The 20,852-nt window shown below is 36.4% G+C and overlaps 1 protein-coding gene across 4 annotated transcripts in view; it reads left to right on the top strand.

Moving 5' to 3' along the window:
- Nucleotides 1-20,852, top strand: part of HDAC9 (histone deacetylase 9) — an 857,715-nt gene that overhangs the window by 465,635 nt on the left and 371,228 nt on the right. For all 4 annotated transcript variants that reach the window (XM_063708393.1, XM_063708395.1, XM_063708394.1 and 1 more), the window contains 2 exons: nt 13,331-13,462; nt 18,598-18,713. In XM_063708393.1, the coding sequence (XP_063564463.1) occupies nt 13,331-13,462; nt 18,598-18,713 (248 nt within the window). The remainder of the gene's footprint in view (nt 1-13,330; nt 13,463-18,597; nt 18,714-20,852) is intronic.

Genomic DNA, 20,852 nt, shown 5'->3' on the forward strand with positions numbered 1-20,852 from the left:
TCCTCGTGGCCACTAGGACCAACCAAGCCTTTCTCAAATGGCATTGCACTGACACTCCTCTGCCTCTCTCTTCCTTATTTTTTAAGGACCCCTTGGATAATCCAAGTTAATCTTTTTTAAGTCAGTTGATTGGCAACCTTAAATCCATTTGTAACTTTACCTTTACCACCTAATGTGATATAGTCACAAATTCTGGGGAATAGAACATGGACATCTTTGGAGTGGAGCATTATTCTGCCTACCCCAACTGCTTAGAGTTTTCGTTAAGATGGTGTTTTCTGCAGTGTACTTTGACTTACTACCCCTTTACCATTTTATGTGAAATTTGTTTGCGATGCCTTTATCCAGGCAGTCATCCAGAGAAAGTTGACTAAATAGGTGTTTAACTGATGATCTGTCTAGAAAAGGATTCAGGGGAGGCCTGAATGAATCTAGACGTGAAATTTTGCCTTTTATATCCATTCAAGATAGGTAATAGTGTTTCGTTATAAATATATATTATAAAGAAAATGTATAATATAGTTCAGCAAAGTTATAAATGCTATTGAGGTAGAATTGAATTACCAAGAACATTCCAAAACCATAAAGGTTGTCTAAAGGTTATAAAATCAAAACTTGCAAAGCAAAATAAATAATAACAGATGCCCAGGTGACTTGGAAGGTTCTGAAACAGGACAAGAGCAGGAAGCAAAGTGGTATTTGAACTGGGGAGAGGACAGTCTCCTGTTGGCCAGAAGTCACTGCTGTCCCCTTGTCAGTGGTGCTGATGATCCATGGTACCTGAATGTATCTGAGGGGCTGTGAAGAGTTGAATAGACTTAGAGGTTGCACCTAAAGACTTAAAAGTATATTGTGAGAGATAACAATCATTAGTAACAGTAATTAGATGTTTAAAAAATGTACGTGTGTCTCTTTATTAAGCTGAACAATGTGATTCCCTAAAGAAGTAAATGGAACCATGTTCTGTCCAGAAATCTCAGAACCACACCAGGCGCCTAGTTCTCCTTTTTTTTCATGCAATACTAACTTCTGTTATTGCTTGCTGTTAAATCTCCCCTTTCTTATCATGCCTACTGTTATAATTCATTCCCTATTTTGTTCAGCCTCCATTCTGGTTATTAACCACTGATTCCATCATACTCCTGTCCAGTCAATCCTTTGACTTTCTAAAGTTTAAGTCTAGTCTTCCTGCCCTCTAAAAGAGCCATTTACTGCCTCTTCTGTTATGTACAAGGCTAAAGCTCCTCCATCGCAAGCATGATCTCTGTCTCCTCATTCCCTCTCTGACCTCTCTCAACTCTCCCCACTCCACTACCTCATACCCCTTTGCCCTAGCAGTACTGAAAAAATTGAAATTCCATGAACAAATCTTTCTGTTTCCCATTCACACAAGCCATTCTCATCTGGTTTTCCAGATGCTCCTTGCTCTTAAAGTGCCCTCTTCAATTGTTCATACTCATCTTTAAATGCTCAGATGATATATATACTTCCTCTCTGTTAAGCTTTACCTGGTACCTTCCTACCCACCAGGCCACCCCAGATAGTCACTTCATATTTTATGCCAAATGTATATGCCCAAATATGCTCTGACATATCTCTGTGCATTTATCTCTATATTAAAATTACATTCTACTCAGTTGAGGAATCCTTGAGGACAGTATCTTTAGCCTATTTATTATTGTATCCCCAGCATCTTCAGAGAGCTGATAATTGGCACTGAATAAATTTCTGTTATATGAGTAAATGAATATATGTACTAAAATAGGAACTAATACACATTTATTTGGGTATTTAAAATTCTAGAAGTTGTTTTGCTAAATAATTTTTAAGAATTTAATTTGCAATAACATTTTGGAGGTAAGAGACTAACTGCTTCCGGATGACTGTAACTGGGTAAATCAGAAGAAAACAAGGAAACAAAATTTTTCATGTTAGCAAGTTGATGTTATAGTCTTTTAAATATTATTTTATTTTAATTCTTGTGGAATGAAATGACTTGCTAGAGGATGATTTTGCAATTTAATGGGAATTGGCTAAAAATTTTCAGATAAACATCAGAGAGAAAAAAACCTAAAGTAATATGTTTGAAGGAGATAATTGTATGGCATTTCAAATTAGACAGTGATTTACTATACTTATTGTAGTAAATGTATTCCATTTATTACTTCTGAACTCTTTAAGGTCAGGAATGGCTGTTATTGTCCACATTTGCAGGCAAGAAAATTGAGGCACAGCAACATTAAATAATACTTTACTCAGATGTTATGGTGGTAGAGTCAAGACTGGAAAACAACTCCAGACTCTTAGGAGGGTAACAAGATGAGGTTCATGCTGAGAGAACAAATAAGTACAATAAAGTTTAGGTTTATGATGATACCCAGGATATTATCAGGGGATAGGTATTACCTTTCTGGACCATGAAATCCTGACCTATAATGTTTTCTGGGAGTAATTCCATGCTGTCTCCATGTGTGTCCCTATCAAGCACTGGGCTGCACCCTAAATAGATCTCACCTACTAAAATGGCCCCACTCTCTCACGCAGTCAGTTCACATGTAGCTCTTATGAACTGTCTGAGTAGGAGGGACATTAAAACATTTTATATCCACAATAAAATTACTTTTCATGCCATTTCTATTTGAAATGGTATATAAAAGATATATCTAGTACAGGATTTTGTGTGTGTATATATATATATATGTAGGAATTCGTTTGTTACAGAAAGATTCATAGCAGAATAATTATACAGAATTTTAGAGTGAACAGGACTTGTTTATAAGAAAAAATACATAAACACATGTATGAATTCAGATTTCCCCCAAAGTAGCATGTTATTTGTGAAATACCAATTCAGAAGTATACTTTATAATAAAACTTTGGGACTCAGGTAGAAAAGAAAATTATTTTAGAAACTAGATTGAAGACTGAAACATGTTTATAATCTAGTTCGATTTATTGAAATGATAATTCAAAATGATGCTAGATAGATTTTTAAATTTGTCTTAGGTAAATAAAATATATTTGAAAAATTAAAGCATATAAAGGAGTTAGCATATGAAGGCATTCTGGCCTGTATGAGATATGGATTTCCTTGACTCCAAAATGTAATATTTGTGATGCTTGCCAGAAAAGAGAAATTCCTTCTGCATTCCACATCTGATCTATGAGACCTCTTGCCATAACATTCAGCATCAAGAAATTCTTAGAAATTAGGGTAGTTGAGGTTCATCTAGTTCTCTTCTCAACAATATTTGAGACTCAGCCTTTTAATATAAGTTTCCTTCATGCTTGGATGTATACAGGCATGTATTATTCATTCAGTAACTGTTTATGGAGACCCATTGAGCCTATGTTCTTGCTAAGTACTGGAAATAGACACAAGATCAATGATTACATTATATTTCTGCTAAGCATCAAGGGCTGGAGCCATATTGCAGTGTTTTGAGGTTAGGAAGTGGTAGTGGCAAGTATAGGCTATTTCTTTAACTTGACTATGAAAGTGCAATCACAGGAAGTAGCTCATGAGATCTGTGTCTATGGGGGCTTATTTTTATTTGAATGGGAAATATTTGAGCATGTCTACATTCTGAGAAGGAGCCAGAAGAGAGAGGGAATTTGAAGATACATGTTGAATAACCTCTATAAGTATCTCATAGATTAACTAAAATGTGTTTGATATTTATCTCTGAAGTTTTATTTTTTATTTTGTATTCCTTCCCTCACCAGCATACTTAATCTCCATTCTTTGAATGTATGGGCTCTGTACCCTTGGACGTGGTTATTTCCTCTGCATAGAACTGCACTTCTCCCACCTTTACCTGTCAACATCTCACTAAGCCCTGGAGGATCCTCTTTTAAAGCAAATGAATCTCTGCCTTTCAGCCACAACACTCTGCTTATACCTATAACGTGGCACCGATCCCAGTTAGTATTTTATTCATTCTTGAGACCATGAGTACCTAGGAGAAAAAGACTCTGTCTTTTCTCTGGGGGAGTTGCCTCAGCACTTAACATGCCCTTTTTCCCATTCCTTGATTCCTTGTTTGAATAAATAGCTAAAGGATTTATTCCATGTAGTTGGCACTGTATAGGTACCTGAACAATGAAAATATGGCTACACATGCTTCCAGTCTGCATGAAACTTGCAACCTTGTTTCTCAATATTATTATTCAATAGCTGTTAATCGAATGTAATTAAACAATAGATCTAATTAAATAGTAGGTTTTAATTTTAACTATAAAATAATTAGAATTTTATAACTTACTGTTAAAATTTATTTTTATACTGAATCACACTGATTAAAGTATTTTTATGTTAAAAACGATAATTTGTTAAAATGTCATAAAAATTTTAGGAAGTTATTTTTTCCTGTTTGTCCTAGTATTAAAAAAAAGTAATGAGTAGTACTAAAAGTAGTACTAAAAACCAGTATTACTACTGAGTGGTACTTTTTTTTTTTTTAAATACTAGAACAAACAGGAAAAAATAGCAAATTTGTACATTCATTCATTAACTCCGTAAACTTTTACTGAGTTTCACCTGAGCCAGCCGAGTGCCAGGCACTCTTGAGGCACACTGGTGAAGAGGAGGAAAAGTGCTGCTCTTAGAGGGAACTGAGTGCACTGTCATGAGCTTTAGATGCTAAGGAAAAATGCCCACCTTTCCCCTTCTAGACCATGCTCCTGTTACTTACGGCCCCGATATTGTCTTCCCATCCTACTCTGCGATGCTTCCAATGACTTGGTAGTTCTCTTTCCCATGTATGACTATTTTTTTTCCTATATGTAAAGAGGTTATCATTGTTGTTTCCATCTGTGATAAACGTAAGAATTAAATTTCTATTTACATTGGTAGAAGGAAATACAACTTCCTAGAAAACTCACACAGTGATGTACATAGCAGTGCTGCCTTTCGAAGCAAAACAATGTGTAGTACACCCGAGTGTCCCACATTGCCTTATTCTTAAGGGAAATATTGTGTATTCACATGTAAGTGTGGATATATAATATATAGTATATCCTCATAATGTATTTTTAAAAGAATATATAATTGCTTGGGGAAAAACATAATAGTTTTTAAGTGAAAAACATAATAAATGCAATAATTTTAAGGAATATGTAATTACCTGGGAAAAGACCCATAATATATTATTAAATGAACAAATAAGATATAATCATAAATATAATGATTCTCATTTTCAAATAATTTTACCTATATAACACAAAGGGAACATTTTAGAGTATACACAAATTTTCCCATTCTTAAAAATCTCAAATATGTATGACTTACATAATCGGAAGCAAGCAATAAATTTTATTATAAAATTAGCACTTTTCAAAAGATCACATTGTAAATTGAGTAACATTTACCAATATGGATTTTGAAAAATGGTAATCTTAACAAGTAGACAAAATTGGTGTATTTGCAATAAGAGAATGGATAGATGCAGTAGTATTTCTCAAAGACAAATAGTATTATAATGTCTTTAGGAAATTGCATTCATGTATTACCATACATGTGGCTAGAAATTCCCCCAAAATTATTTTTTGAAAACTTTATATATGAATTACATACTGTTAAGTGGTTATAATTAGAAATAGTTACATTAGAAATTTTGCTCCTTAGTGTCAAAATATATAAAATCTAATTCATAACATTAAAGGTTCATTTTATCCCAGCCAGAAGAGGCATACATTGTATTATTTATTGTAGTATGCCAAATAGTACTTTTGAAAATATGTACCTTTTGTATAATTATGAAACTTTTCATTAGAGTAACATGTGTATTTTGATTAACTAGACTGGAGGATCTACTGTGTCCCCAAAGCGTCTTTCATAACTGTAGTGATTACTGATTTGAACAGTTTCTAGATTTCTACAATGCCAGCCTGGGTTAGAGGAGAGATTTGGGCAGGAACTGTGCCAGGAAATCTAACCTTCAGAAAGAACAGAGAGTGAATGAATAGGTGATAGATTATAATAAGTATTTGGTTCCAAGTAACAAAACATTTAAATATGGCAGCTCCTAAGGGATCCCTGAGAGGAGGAGATAGCAGGAGAAACCCAGGGGAGGGAGAAACTGTGTGGAGAAGTTGACAGATATCCAGTACTGCAGGGAAGAATAGACAATGCCAGAAAGGGATCTGAAGCTGGTGGTGAAGACTTGACCTTCACCTATGATTACAGAGCTAAATGTTCACTACAGGTGGAATCATTGTATATCCCAAATATTCATTATTTAAAAAACATGTATGTATGTATTTATTTATTTAGAGACGGAGTCTCGCCCTGTCACCCAGGCTGAAGTGCAGTGGCATGATCTTGACTCACTGCAACATCTGCCTCCCAGGTTCAAGCAATTCTGCTGCCTCAGCTCCCAAGTAGCTGGGATTACAGGGGTGTGCCACCACACCCGGCTAATTTTTTGTATTTTTAATAGAGATGGGTTTTCACCATGTTGGACAGGCTGGTCTCAAATTCCTGACTTCATGATCTGCCCGCCTCGGCCTCCCAGAGTGCTGGGATTACAGGTGTGAGCCACCATGCCCGGCCTAAAGAAACATTTATTAATCTAGTACTCAATCTTGGTTAATAATTAATCATCTTAATATATGAAATATGTTAAAATATTTATATAATATTAACACAATGGAAAATTTTCCATTTTTTCCTTATGATAATTTTCAATAAGAATGAAGAACTTCTACATACCACGCTATGTGGTATTGAAATTTCTTTATCTAAATTATTGTTGTAAAGAATACTCACAACCTAGGATTAAGAGTGAACAGAGGCCGGGTACAGTGGCTCACATCTGTAATCCCAGCACTTTGGGAGGCCAAGGCAAGCAGAACACTTGAGCCCAGGAATTTGAGACCAGCTTGGACAATGTGGTAAAACCCCATCTCTATAAAAAATACAAAAATTAGCTGGGTTTGGTGGCATGTGCCTGTGGTCCCAGCTACCCAGGAGGCTGAGGTAGGAGGATCTCTTGAGCCCAGGAAGTTGGGGCTGTAGTGAGCTGAGATCATGCCACTGCACTCCAGCCTGGGTGACAGAGTGAGACCCGGTCTCTGGAAAAAAAAAAAAAAGTGAGCAGAGGCAAAATACACATAGTAGGTAGTCCTTCTTAAGTGGATGATGATCTAGTTAAGACTTAGAACTAAACAGAATACAATTTATAAGCAGGCAAATTAGAAAGTGAGAAAAATATGTGAAGTCAGTTATTAACCAAAAGTTATTTTAAGTACACTGAGTCAAAGTTCAGAAAAGGGCTATTGTTATGGTTATGGTGTTTTCAAACATTACACTAGGCAAAGGAGTGTACCAATTGCAGCCATCTCTCTCTCTCTACTTATTTTTTATTTTGTTTAATTTTAACATAACTTCATCTTACATCTGCACTTCATGAAACATTCATTCGACATCTATGTAATGAACAACTTTTTTTTTTGTGGTAGACAACCAGGTGAGCCAAGAACCAGGATGTGTGGTAGGCATTGTTACCATTCTTTTATAGATGATAAAATGATTCACAGAGATGAAATCACTCATTTGGGGTTACAGTTAGTACATCAAAGAGTTATCATTGGTGGCTGGGTGCAGTGGCTCACACTGGTAATCCCAACACTTTGGCAGGCCAAGGCGGGCGGATTACAAGGTCAGGAGCTCCAGACCACCCTTGCCAACATGGTGAAACCCTGTCTCCACTAAAAATACAAAAATTAGCCAGGTGTGGTGGCACGCCCCTGTAATCCCAGCTACTCGGGAGGCTGAGGCAGGAGAATTGCTTGAACCCAGGAGGGGGAGGTTACAGTGAGCCAAGATCACGCCACTGCACTCCAGCATGGGCGACAGAGCAAGACTCCATCTCAGGGGGAAAAAAAAAGCATTGGAATGAGAGGTCTGGTCTATTTGTGTCAGAGTCCTGTGTGCTTCTACACAAGATAGTTTGTGTGCCTGTCTGCATGCATGTGTGTACAAAAATCACACCCCACAATTATGGACACAGTCACACATATCAATCTCTTAGTAAAATGACAAGTCTGGGCAGTGTCACTCACTGTACCTTGGAATCCTAGTTTTTTAACCTTTGCTTCCGCCACCTAGGTTTACTATTCCTCCCCCAAGTTTTATGCTCATACCTGCCACCCTAAGTTTATTGTGTACCATGGAGACTAGTATGAGAATAAAGATTTGAAATACCTTTAGTTCATGAGGCATTCTTCAGATATTTTCTGTTTCTTTTTATTGACGATATTTTCTTTTAGGTGAGAAGAGAAAAAGGTATTGGGTCTGTTCTGTTTTACTATTGATTGTTTTCACTTAAATAATGATAGTCAATTTTTATACAAAGTTTTCATCTCAGCAGGCAAATGTATTCAGATGAGCACACACACTAGAAAGCTTGCCTTCTGTTTCTATGATTAATTGAGACGTAGAGAATGATGGGTGTGGGGTAAGAATGGAAAGGTAATTAGTGCAACTAGGCATGAAATACATTCATATACAAGCAGAACCTCTCCCCAGCTAGTGATCTTTTTCTGGGCTCTGAGGATTTGCATCCCATTAGTAAGTCACTGGCATGGAAATCTTCAGCCTTTGGGGAGACCAGAGCATTAAAAATAGAATTAACTCTAACTGCAAACCGAGTCAGCACACTAGGCCATTAATTCTTCTGCTTGGGTATATATCATGCTGAGCTTCTGTGTGTGGGCTTCTGAAATGTTAGGAGTGAGTTTTAAAGAGCATTGCCAGGACTAAATGATAGTTATCTATCATCTCATCTCTCACCCTCACTACTGAGATTTTAATATCTCTCATGACCCAAAACCTGAAATACAGGCAGAAGGTTTTGCTAGAAACATTAAGTAGGGGACTTTCTTTAGAGAAGTTGTATACTGTATATTTTGTTAACATAAATCTATGTTGTGCTTTACAGTATGTCAGAGATTCCTTATTTCAAAACCTTATGTCCTCAGATCATCACAGTGCCTCAAATGTTATCCTTTCTAAAACTGAGAATTATGCCTTTTTGCATAACTCCACCAACTAATGATAAAAGTTGCCTAGTGTTATTATTTTTAGAAATATTAATGGTATTGGAAACATTTTAAAATCAACTTCCAAGTATAAAATTTATTGAAACATTTAATATATACAAGCTACATAGAGTACTCTCAATTTCTAATGATCTCTCTTTTCTTTTCTTCCCTTACCCTTCTCCAGCTTCTTTGGGAATCTCTGACAGATATTATTTTCTTTAGTCATCCCAGAGCAGTACAATTATTAACAGCTGCCATTGACTGATTGCCTGTCCCAGGGTTTCTCATACTTCGCACTATTAACATTTGGGTAAAGATAATACTTTGTCATGGGATGCTGTCCTGTGCTTTGTAGGATGTTTGGCAGTACCCCTGGCCTGTACCCATACCAGATGCCTGTAGCAGCTCTCCATACTGATGACCAAAAATGTGTCCAGATATTGCCAAATGTCCCCTGGAAGAGAAATCTTCCCTGGTTGTGAACCACTGGCCTATTCTCTACTAGTCATTATTTCATTTGATCCTATAGTAGCTGCAAGATATGTGGGACTGGCTGGGTGCAGTGGCTCACACCTGTAATCCCAGCACTTTGGGAGGCCGAGGCGAGTGGATCACCTGAGGTCAGGAGTTCGAGACCATCCTGGCCAACATGGTGAAACCCTGTCTTTACTAAGAATACAAAATTAGCCAGGCATGGTGGCACATGCCTGTAGTCTCAGCTACCTGGGAGGCTGAGGCAGGAGAATCTCTGGAACCCAGGAGGCGGAGGTTGCAGCAGTGAGCCAAGATCACACCACTACACTCCAGCCTGGGCAACAGAGCGAGACTCCATCTCAAAAAAAGAAAAAAAGATATGGATATGTAGGACTATATTAATCAGGATCCTGGCAGGGAACAGATCTTTGCAGCGTGGGTCATAGACTTTTATGAAGGGACTACTTAACAAGGAAGTTAGTAAGGTTAAATGAACTGCTTAGGGAAGTGGGGGTACCCAGAAAATAGCAATAGTGGGAGGTCATTCCCACAAAGAAAAGAGGGGAGGAAATTTTTCCTGGAGTGCTGGAGAGCTGGAGCCCTGGAATAGCGGCTTCCAGAGGGAGATGAAGTCAGGAAGAGACATAGCCATGGCCAGTGATGCAGCATTGTGACAGGGAGAGTGTAGGACAGCCTGGCCTCTCCCTCCTCCTTAATTCTTTGGCCACCAGCCTGTCCTGCCAGTAGATTAAGCCCAAGTGAAATCCAACCAGCAAAGAACTAGAGTGTTGCAGCTCCAGGATTCAGCCCCCATGGGCTCAGAGAAGGAAGGAAAATTGAATCTGTTGGGGAGAAAATGAAGAAAATCCCTCCAACATCCCCATTTTAACATGAGAAATCGAGGTTTAATGATATAAAGTAATTCATCCAGGCATCTATTTGACTCCAGGCACAATGAAGGTATCATCTTAGTTGGTCTGTGTGAATGAACTGATGTTCAGCAAGACTGTGAATTATTCAAGGTTACTGATTTTAGTAGGTGGTAGATACAAGACTAAAACCCAGTTCTCATTCCTCTTCTGGTGTTTGCTTTTTTATGTTGACCATTGAAAGAAATCTGAGAGCTGTATATCTGGCTGATTCGCAAGTAGACAAACAGGAGTGAAAGCTATCTGCTGACCTTAAAAATCATTTCTTTCTGAAAATCTTGGAAAATTCTAGGTTTCATCTAGAATGTTTAAATGGCATATGCTATTTTTCCAATCTGTCAGCACATTTTTATCTTGATTGCAGACACTCAGCCCCAGCTGATGCAATATATTAGGAGAGGGAGGAGGACAAGACTGAGAATAAGAAGATTTGGGGCCCAGTTCTGGATCAGCCCCTCTTAGCTGTGTAACTAGCCTTCAGAAATAGTACCAATAATATGTTTCATAAACCCTTCCCTTCTACATTCACCCAGATCTTCACAGTTATTCTCAGGTATCTAATTGGAAAGGCTTTAAGCTATGTTTCACAAATGAAGAATCAAGCTTAGAAAGCACTATAATCTCACTGCAAATTTCATAACAGGAAAGTTGTCCCATGCAGACTGAATTCACATTCCTCACTGAAAATGCATGGTCTTTTCTAGTCCACCCACTGCCTTTTGAAGTGATCAATTGATTTACTCCCTATGGACTGCCAATTTGCAGCATTTAATCCATCAGGTTGCATTATAAAATCATATCTCCATCTAAGTTCTGAGAATCTGTGATTTCCTATGGTTATTAGCAAGGCTACAGAGGATACCAATGTAGTTAGCACCTAGGGATTCATGGTTCTTTATTTTTCCTTTCTAGGTTTTAGATAAATATATTTATTATCTATAACTTTTTGGAGGCAAGATCAATATTTTTGAAGTATTTTAAAAATACATGTGTACATGAAAACATATCTAAGTACATTAATACAGTCCCAGTATCTCACTTTATTCCTGGGTAAGTTGGGGGTTAGAAACTGAGATAGATTCCTACACTAAGGTGAAGTGTGTTGCCACTACTGGAAGATCTGGCAAGAATCCTAATCCTTTCCCAAATTGGTTGGTTTGTTTGCCTTCATGTGGGAGTCCCAGCAAGTGATACATTTCAGATCTCTATCACTTTGAGCTTGTGCTCACCCCTGATCTCTGCCCCACCTTTTGACACCCTACTTTTACAGCATTTTCGGGCTTTTGGGTTTTTTTATCTTTTCAGTATTTTCAGGCATAAAATCAGGTTTACAATACAAAAAAAAGTAGCTTTATTTTTTGTATCTGAACTTCATTTTTAAGTTCCTATTTCACCAATCCAATTCCAAGAAAACATATAATGCAAGAGTTCTCCATCGAAGCTTAAAGCAAAAAGTATAGATATTTGAAGAGTAAAACAACAAAAAAGTGGAGAAGAATTGTAAGTTCTACCTTTGATATCCCTTGTAGTCTGTCAAAAATATAAATTCCCTCAAAAATATTTTCACTGATAAAATCTGGCTACATTATAATATTGTATCTGCTCTAGATGATTAGTGGTGCTTTGGGAAAAACTATTTTATAATTTTTATGATGATAATACATAAGGAAAGCTGGAAGAGCAACATTTTCAGTATTTAGAATAGACTTATGCCAGACTACCTGGGTACAGAGCCTGGCTTCATCTCCTTTTACGTCTGTAACCTTGGGCAAGATACTTACCCTGTCTCTCTGTTTTGGTTTCCTCATTGATCTAATCAAATTATAAATAGGCATAGGCTTTCCAGATGTTTTTATGGTTAAACAAGTTGATATTGATAAAACATTTAAAATAGTACTGGAACATAGAAAAGACTATATAAATGTTAATTGTTATGAGAAATATCCTTTTCATGATTATCATTACCACCACCATCACCACCATCACTACCACCACCACCATCACCACCATCGCTACTACCACCACCATCACCACCATCCACTTCTGCTGCACAGAGATGCAATCCAATGTTTCCATTCTTCTAAAGTATAATTATTTTGAAATAAGTGGTATTATTTTAAAAATAGTGAAGCTCTATAATAAGCTTCACTGTTTAGAATATGAAATAAATGGTAACATACATGTGAATAATGTGCATTTGTATTATGGAATATATAACCTAACTCAGAACCTTCAATTCGAAGACTTAGCCACCTTTTCTTTCCAGCTGATAGTATACTGAATGTATAGAATGTCTTATTTGCATTGATTCTAGCTGGTTTGGTGTCATTACACTGAGTATGTTTCCCCAAGGTTTTAGATTAGAAACTACTGACAAAGAAATATTCCAGGAGTCAGAATTAGACATAAATTATATGCTGCAGAGGTGTCTTCTTATTACCACAAGCCAGGTCAGAGTCTCTAAAATCACATTAAGTTACTCTTTTAGTGGTTATTAAGTTTCACCCTTGAGAGAATTAAGAGGCCTGACAATGAAGTATAATAAATCTTACTGTGACCCAAACACAATTAGTAATTAAACTTCCCATTAACAATCCCAAATCTGCTAGATAAAATAAGTAGAAAACTTATATTTTTGTTTACTTTTTACTTTCATATTTAGAGAAGTTGAAAAAACTTTCACACATTTCATAAAAATAATTGCAATATTTGCCTGTTTCATTAATGTAGAGTCAATGCCTCATTTATGTGCTTGGGTTTTTCATTTGAGAATGAGAATGGACCAAGAAAAGGGTGAGACTTTTTTTTTTTTTTAACACATGAGCAATTGGCTCTCTATTTTTTTAATTTTTATCTATTTTTTTTTTTGTCTCAATCCCCAGCCTCTGAGCCCAACTTGAAGGTGCGGTCCAGGTTAAAACAGAAAGTGGCAGAGAGGAGAAGCAGCCCCTTACTCAGGCGGAAGGATGGAAATGTTGTCACTTCATTCAAGAAGCGAATGTTTGAGGTGACAGGTAATTGAGGACTGGGCAGACCTATGAATGCTGGGAGTAGGAATGAAAAAAAAAAAGTTTAGAATAAATATACCTGCTGCATATTAAAAGTTATTTTGAGAAGAAATATTTCTTGAAAGGAAATTATATTGAAAACTCACAAGTAGTTCAATAAACCTTGCTATGCATTCACCGTGTTAAACAGGAAATGAATGAAAAAACAGAACTATGTGTCAATCAAGGCGTAACTAGGGAACACCAAAGCTCACCTTATTCTTTTGAGGAACAGGCAGTCCATTTTGGGAATGCCAACCAGGAGAATATAATTTTTAATGAAATTTGATCAGAAATGAGCAGAGGGAGGTCCAAGAAGAACACTTTCCCCTGTACTCAGACATGAATGTACAAAATACATCTGGGAAAATTAAACTACATGGAACAGCAAAACCTTGACTTTTCAACAAATTTACAGAACTCATAAATGACTTTATGTGTTTACTAGTGAAGTGGGACTTATGGCAGGAGGGGGATATATTGCTTTTTATGAAGGGGAAGAAACTGTCATTTTCATGGGTCTCAAATGGAAGAGTTATTTTTTTAGCTGCCTGTTTTAGTAGAGGGGTTAGGAAATTCAACCTGAGGTCTTACAACACCCCTAGTTCCAGTTGTACCTGGTTTGAAATGAAAGACCTAAGGCTGTAAGAACCAAAAATACTAGGCAAAATACTACTACTTACTACTGTTTTTTGAGTACCTACTTAGAGTCATGTACTGTATCTAGTTGTTTCCTTTGGTTGCATGAAGAAAGAAGTGGTAATCTGCAACCACTTTTTTTCCCATTCTCAAGGAAAACTGTGCTTATACCAATGTGGGCAGTTGGTATTCTCCAAGATCAGATCTTATTTTTAGTAAGTTTTTAAAAATTCTTTATTTTCTGTATAACTATTTTGGCCACGACAGTGTCTACAGGAAGGCAATATAGAGGAAGACTGTGGAAGTGGTGGTAGAAATGTGTATTTAGGCTCTAATGCAACCTGAAAGTTTGGCCGATAATTTTGGGAAAATAATATTTAGTCTCCTATTCAATCTGGACAACTTTATATGCTTATCTGAACAAAAGTGTTAGTGATTTCAATGGAAAGTATTTCCTTGGGATAAGAAATATTAAATTTGAATAATAAATACAATTATTTTACTAGAGTTTATATGTATTTTCCAACATTAAATATAGTCACTAATTTAGACGAATTGAATTCTAAGTTTGGAGTTACAGACTTTTTTCCCAGGAAATACTATTGTATGTAAGTAAATAAAAATCTTAGGTTTTTCTAATAGAGGTCTTTGATGGGGGTGGGCAGTTGAGGAGTGAATTTGTTTTAATGAATGTGAAGAATTATAAACCTATCAGGCGTCTAATGTAAATGTAGATAGGTGGTTTTTCTAACTGCAGAAAGTAAGCCCCTTCTAACAGAAAAACTTCTAGAAAAGACAAAACTGAATATAATGCTATTTTATTTTGCTTCATAGCCTTAATGTCTGAAGTCATATTTATTTATCCCAATGTGCTTTTCTGTGTTCCTATAGTCTGTTTTCTTGATCATAGCTTTTTCTACACAGTCACTTTTTCTTCCGTACCAAATTGCAGTGGCATTTAGCTCAATACCTATCTCAGTAATGACTGGTTCTTATTTATAAGGATTATGATTTACCAGAGTTTTACTCGAATTTCCTTAAATTTAAAATATATTTCTCTTCTTAATTTCGTGAGATAAGCACTCGCCCTTTCATCTCAGGAAACAATATGTATTGGAAGAGAGACTTGTACATTTATTAGAAAGACATTTCTGGTGAGTGGACTTATGGATGCTTTGGTAGATATTTTTAACTGGTATACCGCACTTACTCGAAATGTCTTTGGAGGCTCCGGACTACTGACACACAGCTGTCTTCACCTGTACTCCTTCCCATTGCTCTGCCAACTTTCATCTAGTTTGGATGAGATTTGTTTGGATCTTAATACTAAATATTTTTAGTATCTAGTCAGAGACTATCATAACATCATAGCAGTTCAATTGCTTTTGCTGTTATCCTCTTACCTCTATGTCTTTTCTCTCTTCCCCATTTCATAGATTAAAGTGTAAGCTCTTTTCAAACTCATTCCACTCATTGACATGGGAACCCACTTGCCATCTTTTTTTTTCAAATTCAAGTATTTTCTGCCCCCTACAAAAAGTCCTGTTCTTTTCAAATGTTAAAATTGACTCCCCCTGTGCCTGCAATGCCTTCTCTGCCATTCTCCCTACTCCAACATCCTTATTTCATTGGCTACCCTTCTTCAAGCTCCAGTTCCAATATCACACACTGAGATCAGAGATCTCAGAAAATCAGTTGCTATCTTCTCCCAGATCCCATCCAGTGTCATGTCATAGAATCCTCTGGTACAGTAGTTGTTGCCCTGAATTCTAGTGCTTATCACAGTGATTTCTACATAAGGAAATACTTCAGTCTTAATATCATAAAATAATATAAATATTATAATTTAAAATTGGTAAGACAGAATGTTTAAGAAAGTAGTTTTTAAAAAATATGGAAATGGAAATGATATGGAAATGAGACATTAACGAGAAATCAGTCATATTGTAAAGACGAGAGTTAGGAGTTGGGAAAAAGAAGCTCCTGTAAGAATTTTTAAATTCTACATTTCCTTTGTTAAACGAAAACAAGAGGTGATGATTAAAAAAAACATTAATCAAAATATAAACCAGATATATAGACAGAAAGGCAGCGAGCAAAATGTGTTTAAGTATTTTATGATACTAATAATTTGCTCAAATCCCACAGTAAATAAGTGGCAGGATTAGAATTCTTACATTAACCTCACATTCTTTCCAGTGGTACTGCATTTCTGAGTAGAGATATAATTATAATACAAGTTGAGAGTTATAGGTGTTCTGAGAGAGGGTAAGAAAATATTGCCTGGAAACTGGGTGTTCCCTTTCTCTGAGGGACATATGTTATATGAGCCAGGCTTGGACCTTATAGGTGGGATTTGGCCTGCAATGAAATGGAAAGAAAGGAGGATACAAAAGCATGAACTGGAAAAGTATTTGGCATGAAAGGAGAATAGGTGATTTAATTTGACTGAGTGTAGAGTACAGAAAGGGCAATGGTGGGAAATAATATTAGGCTCTGTTTTGGAGCAGAGGGACATGGTGTGAGTTATCTCTGTCTGATCCTTTTGCAAGAGTTTGAAAGAAAGGTTTGAGAGACTACTGTAGTGACTCAGAAATATTAGCAGACTTTTACTATAGTTCATGACAGAATAACAAGGCCTTAAACTGAAATGATTGTAGTCAGACATAGATGGAGAGATAGTGTAAAGATCACATTAAGAGGGCCTAGTAACTGATTAGATTTGCAGTAAAGAGATAGTGAGGATGACTCTAGGGTGACGAAAAAATAGAGATATGCAGGAAACAGTTAATATTAAAATACATACGTTGAGTTTTACACATATGTAGGGGAGCTTGGAAGGTCCAGCTTTCAGAGGAATTTGGGCTGGAATTTATGAGTTAAAGGCAAGAAATGTGACTTTCCTGAGATAATTCTGCCCCAAAATGACATATGAAGTCATGATATTGAGTGATTTTGACAAGGGAAATAGAAAAGGGATAAAGTCACAAACTTAGGTCAATGTCTGAATTTAGGAATTGTTAGGAGGAAGAAAAGTCAAAGAGATGGAAAGACAAACATGGATGTAGAGAATGCCACTGTAGAAAGGATGTGGAAAGGAAGGTTTTCTCTGAGGCCTTCAAGTGTGGTGGCATTTGAGAGAACGGTTACAGTTATAGTGGGTAAGCTATATTGCCAGGGCTTGAAGAAGTGAGTGGATATTGTGAGAGCACACCATTTCTCAAGAATTACTAGCATGCTGTCAGACTAGAGGGGCAATTCCAGTGTAGGAGGAGGGCCTGAAGATTCCACCTAACTAATCCCTTTAGGATATTTTTAAGGGGATGGGATCATGGGTAAGACTAAATGTGTGAGCATTAGAGAGGAAGAGAAATGCCTTATATTTGAAATGGGAAAAGAGAATGTAGATAACATAATCATGAGTAGAAAGAAAAGATGCTGGTGGAAATCATATCAAAAATCCTGTCTCTGAAAAGCATGAGGCAAGATCATTTGTGCAGAGTTGGGTTGACAAGGTGTAATGATGAGGCAGCTAGGAAGATTTTGAAATGAGTGAAGTGTAGAAGGTGGTAGGGAATTAATTAGAGCTGAATAAATAATTTGCCAAAGCTTGATAAGATGACTTCTCTAGCTATATTTCTAGGAAATGGAAATTTATATTTTTGATTAAATGTTTTAATAAATGCATTGGTTTCTGCATAAGTTGAGGTACATGTGAATTTCATATCTGAAGAGGAAAGGATGGGTTAAATAAAGAATCTGTCTTGTTGTTGCCTGACTTTTGCTAAAAGGAATTTCTTGTTATATTGGTATTTAAAAATCTACATGTTAAATTTAGGCAACTTCTCATTTTCTGGAAAATAATTTGAGTAGAGTTAAAGTCAGATGGTCTTGTACAAGGTCATCGGTGCAATGTTGAGATTTTACATTCTATTGTATTTTCTTCATATAATTTTAACTAGTATATGCTGTAATAAGGCATAGCCTTAGTATATTAAATAAAAAACTATTTACAGCACAGCATTTGAACAATTTTTTTCAGACCTAATGGAATGGGTCTGAACCTCATGGGTTAACGACTTGTCTTTTGATGTGCACAAGTTCATTATCTTCATTACTGTTATTTTGTGTGATAGCATAAGAGCAAGTAAGAAAAGATTCCTTTCTTCAGTTTTTTTTTTTCTCATTCAAAGCTCCTGTGACCACCTCTCTAACTGGATATCTTTACTTCTGTAGAAACTGTTGAACACTATTTTGTATGTTTTGCCATGAAAACAAAGGAGGAATAAGTGGTATGAAAATTCAGAGATACTGCAGAAATTTTTAGTTCTTTCTATTTTGTGAAATAGTGCTTGCATTTACATAGGGGAAAAATAACATGCCCAATGTTACATGTTACAGTAACTAAAGTTCATCTATGTATGTTCCTCATGAACACATTTGTACTTCACAATATTTTTCAGAATCCTCAGTCAGTAGCAGTTCTCCAGGCTCTGGTCCCAGTTCACCAAACAATGGGCCAACTGGAAGTGTTACTGAAAATGAGACTTCGGTTTTGCCCCCTACCCCTCATGCTGAGGTAAGACCCTTATTATTTTGTTTCTTTTAAAAACTGAATTTCTGATTAGCTACCTAATACAAAGTGATATTTCTGAGTTGACCTTCAATGTCCAAATGGTATTTATGAATTGAAGTTTACTCAGTTCCACATATTGTAAACCAATTGAAAAAAATTGATATTTACTAACTAATGTAAATATTATAAACCTATAAGAAATGAACTGATATTTATTAGCTGACATAAATAAATATCAATTTTTTTCTTACAGATTTTTTTCTTATGTATGGAATTCAGTAAAATTGATCTTATTTATAAATCAGACAACCAAAGATGTTTGGAAGGCAATCCGGGCTTGAAATGTAATCCTCAGTCAAACATTCTTAGTGATCCTCAGTGCACACTGCCTGACAATTATGTAACTTACTAGTCCCTCTGCTTGGTTATTGGTTATGCCGATGTGAGTAGACACATCAGTAAGTAAAAACAACTCATACAGGCCTCTCAGAGGAAGAACCTAGTGAGGTGGATTTTTATCCATTTGAACTGAAAAGTGATGAAAAATAATTGCAGTATTATAGTTGAAGGGTGTAAAGCTTCACTGAGCAAACATTTTTTGAGCACCTGCTATATTCAAGTCATTTTGCCTCACAGTAGGGATATAAACATGGACAAGATATGAACTCTATGTTTGAAGAATGACATATTAAAGGATATTAGTTTAAAGTAACACATGATTTAGTGTAACCAATGATACAAGACTAAGAGGAAAGTTAATATAAAAGTCAGCAAGAATTTGTCTATGTAGTTTCTGTATAAGGCTATCAAAGGCAAGAGTCTGAAAATAGCCACTCATGAAATCACCTGTTTTGAAGTCATCAACAATTGACTGAAAGCCTTATTTTTGTTTCTGTTATTATGCCTTCTTCACTGTGCATTGCTCTGTGCAAGGAGAGCTGGTGTGTTAACTTCTAATATATAACATACTTCTTTATTTTGTAGAGTCATGGTACCTTGAGACAGAAGGGGACTGGTCAAGTCTCTTATTCTTGGATCATCTCCATAGCTTTTCTGCCATGTGGTTATCCAGCCTCTGTTAGAACGCTTCTGCTTATAGGGAGCTCACTTCACTGTCTCCTGAGGCAACCCAGTTGATTTTAAATAGTTATTTTGACTGATATGTCTCTGTACAGCTATTGCTCTGTAATTTCATATATTTTATACACACAAACACAATATGATATGTATAATAAATTATTTATAAGTTATGAAATTATCAGGTCAGAATATAATAAGTGAAGGCATAAATCCAGAAGTTGTCTCTGATGAGCAAAGGACTGAAGCCAGTAAAGTCAGTTTTGCTCTAGGCACATTTGCACACTTGAGTTTTGAGCTTTGGTTTTCAGGGCCTGAGAAACTCAAGAGATAGAAGATAAAGCCTAGTACCAACCAGGGAGGATAATCTAATAGGAGATCCTGCAAACACTAAGCTGACACCCCAGAGGCCTGTATCTATGTTACATTGGTGAGTTGACTGCCCCTCTTACTGCTGTGTCCCCCGCCAACCCCCCTGCCCTGGGCTGTCTGATGTGGAACAGAGCAGAGGGCAGATCCTCTCTCTCAGATGTCGTAACCACAAGCTAGTCCTTGTGTAGATCTGTAGCCCAAATCATATAACCTCAAGCTGTTAACTTGACTTATCATGGCACCACATTTGTAGTTCCCACGTTAGGAGTCTGCACAAAGCAAACAAAAACCCCCCTGGAGGAATATACCTTCCTTCTAGATTTCAAAAATTTCCCTCAAATAACTTTCCAAGAAACATGAGCAAAATATCTAGATGCTGTCATTTGACCATTTTCAGCTATTTAAAGAATAGTAATTCTGGCCTCTACATGGTCTTCAGGTCCCGCATCTATTTCTTACTTACTATCCTGTTACCCCTCTTTATCTTTTTCATTATCCTTTCAAAAACATGATAGCAGATGGAATAAATACTTTGTTTATATTTGCAGCCAGAGACATAAGTGGAGTTATTGGGTTATTAGTTGTAGATAGCATCTTTTTGTTAGTGCAGTTATATCTGGATATTGGTCCATTCTCTGCAACTATTTAGTAAATTTCCAGGAAAAGAACAACTTGGTTACAATTTTTTTTTCA

This window comes from Gorilla gorilla, chromosome 6 (genome assembly GCF_029281585.2).
Source record: "Gorilla gorilla gorilla isolate KB3781 chromosome 6, NHGRI_mGorGor1-v2.1_pri, whole genome shotgun sequence".
Taxonomy (NCBI): Eukaryota; Metazoa; Chordata; class Mammalia; order Primates; family Hominidae; genus Gorilla; species Gorilla gorilla.